General features: G+C 39.5%; 1 protein-coding gene across 1 annotated transcript; it reads right to left on the bottom strand.

Annotated features, from left to right (window-relative positions):
• Positions 1–1,144: 1,144 nt before the first annotated feature.
• Positions 1,145–1,825, bottom strand: LOC108192560 (zinc finger protein 5). The gene has a single exon (XM_017372615.1). It carries the CDS (start codon positions 1,823–1,825, stop codon positions 1,145–1,147), a length of 681 nt encoding a protein of 226 aa, XP_017228104.1.
• Positions 1,826–2,213: the final 388 nt, after the last annotated feature.

A 2,213-nucleotide genomic window follows, 5' to 3' on the forward strand; every position in this document is an offset into this window, starting at 1 on the left:
GGGGTGCAAATTGTGGGATTTCGAGGGGAGTTTCGTGGCTTCGCAAGCCTCGGGCTTTTCCGCGTGTGCGACCTGCGGACACGAATGCAGCAAAATCTGGGCCCGAAGAATTACGGACTAGTTTTGCTGAATTTAATTTTTCCACTGGGCTTGGGCTCAATTAAATTGACAGAAATTAATTCCGATTTGATTTCGGATTAATTGTTTGGTTTTAAATTAATTCGATTTGATTTCGGATTTAATTTATAACCGTGTGAATTAATTAACGCGTTTTAATTAATTACAAAGCGTAGCGCACAAGTCTTGCATTGCCTATATATATTCATTATAGTTTAGGGTTTGTATACACGAAAAAAAAACACACAGCCTCTCGCACCCTAAACCCTAGCCGCGTCGGTGATAGTTTCAGTTCTTGTTCTTGTTCGTCGAAGGTGCTTACTGCATCGTTCAATCCGTTTTATCCTGGGAGGCGATCGTTCATCACATACGGTGAGGGCGAAATACGCTTTAAGGAGACAGTTACGCACTGGACTCGGATTCCGTTCTTGTATCCTTCGTTTTGCTTTGTCTCCTTACTGTTTCTGTTTTGTCGCGCACACACAAACGCACGTATTGTATTATTGGTTTTTCACAGATTGTATAACATGTACATCTCAGAATTGTTTCAAATGGTTCAGGGGCTGCATGGGGCAGATTCAAGTATGATTTTGTGTAGATTTCCCGGTAAAACTTGGCTTCTAACAAGATACTTATGAACTTCATGATAGTAATCAGCCAGAAAATTAATAACTAAGCGGCCTTGCTTTCTGAAGTACTCTTCAGGATTTAGAGGATTCCTCGGAATTGTAATGAGATTTATGAATGCAGATGTTGGTTTAATTAGATGCATGCATTCATCATCAACGACTTATGAAAAGTATGCAAATTATAAACATTATTTGTTAAGTAAACGCACCAAACTTTTGAAACAAATACGATGATTAACAGAATAGAGTCCGCGGCAGCAGGCACTATCCTAGTCTACATGACAGCACTTGACCTGGAAGTGTCCAGTCTTCTTGCTGACATGAATTTATCATATTCTGGAGGTCAAACAAACAGACTGTATGGAGAAGACTCGGCATTATCTGTGATGTATAATCTATCAGCTCAATCCCAGGTGGAGATCCAGAGAAAGATAATTTTGTTCTGGACCAGAGAACTGAGGAGGCTTGATGGCGCCAGATTGATCTGCATGAGGAAGAGTAAATTTACGGAAATCCTTTTGACATGGTTCATCATCAGGCATGGAATAGCATTTGGGAGCAAAATTGTGATCATATGGGCTGAAGCTAATATGGGGTTCTGGATCACAGAAAGTGATTTTGGGAACTTTATATGAGGCATCACAGAACAAGGGAGCAGAGCCATGGTAGCCAAAAGAAGAGATAAATTCAAGAGGTTGAAGGTATTGTCTGATGCTAGCCGCCCTAGCTTGAAGCAGCAACCTCTTTTTCTTCATCCTTTCCTTCTTATGAGCATTTTGATGACCTCCTAGTGCTTGTGAGTTACCATATTCCTTAAAACAATACTCACATTCGAACTTCTTGACCTCATGATCACTTGTTGCACCTTTTCCCCTGGGGATCTGCTCCCTTTTGGATGAACTTCTTGTTGACGACGAATTGGCATTTCCATCATGACCTGCATCTGTGGAGCAGTGGATATGTTCAAATAAATCTACCTCAGTACCGAATAATCTAAGCTTCTTCTTGATAATTTTTTTACTAGATAGGTAATGATTGTTTTCATCGGTTGATGATAGGGTAGAGATATCTTGCTTCATGTCCAAACTTATATATATTTGCTCCCTAAATGTGATGCAGAGATAGAATTCAGCTACTCTTCCCTTTATACTAAACTCATTTGAGCTTTAACAATTAACACTGCTTTATGGGAGAATAGCATCATAATCATGAACAGGAGAAAAATACACAAAAGTCCATTTATAAAATGAGAAGAAACAGATAGTCAGATTAAGGAAGCTATCTAGGACGATACCAATTTAAAGCATTTCTGAAAAACTGCAGCAGATTCACTATACAGGCGTCCAATCAACGCAGGGATTCAATGTGCCATACTAAAGAGGAATCCCATGATCTCTAAACTGCGCCCTGAAAAAATTAAACAACAATCTGAACTTGATACACAATCAGCAATAAGGGAAGGTCCTA

The sequence above is a fragment of the Daucus carota genome, chromosome 3 (genome assembly GCF_001625215.2).
Source record: "Daucus carota subsp. sativus chromosome 3, DH1 v3.0, whole genome shotgun sequence".
NCBI lineage: Eukaryota > Viridiplantae > Streptophyta > Magnoliopsida > Apiales > Apiaceae > Daucus > Daucus carota.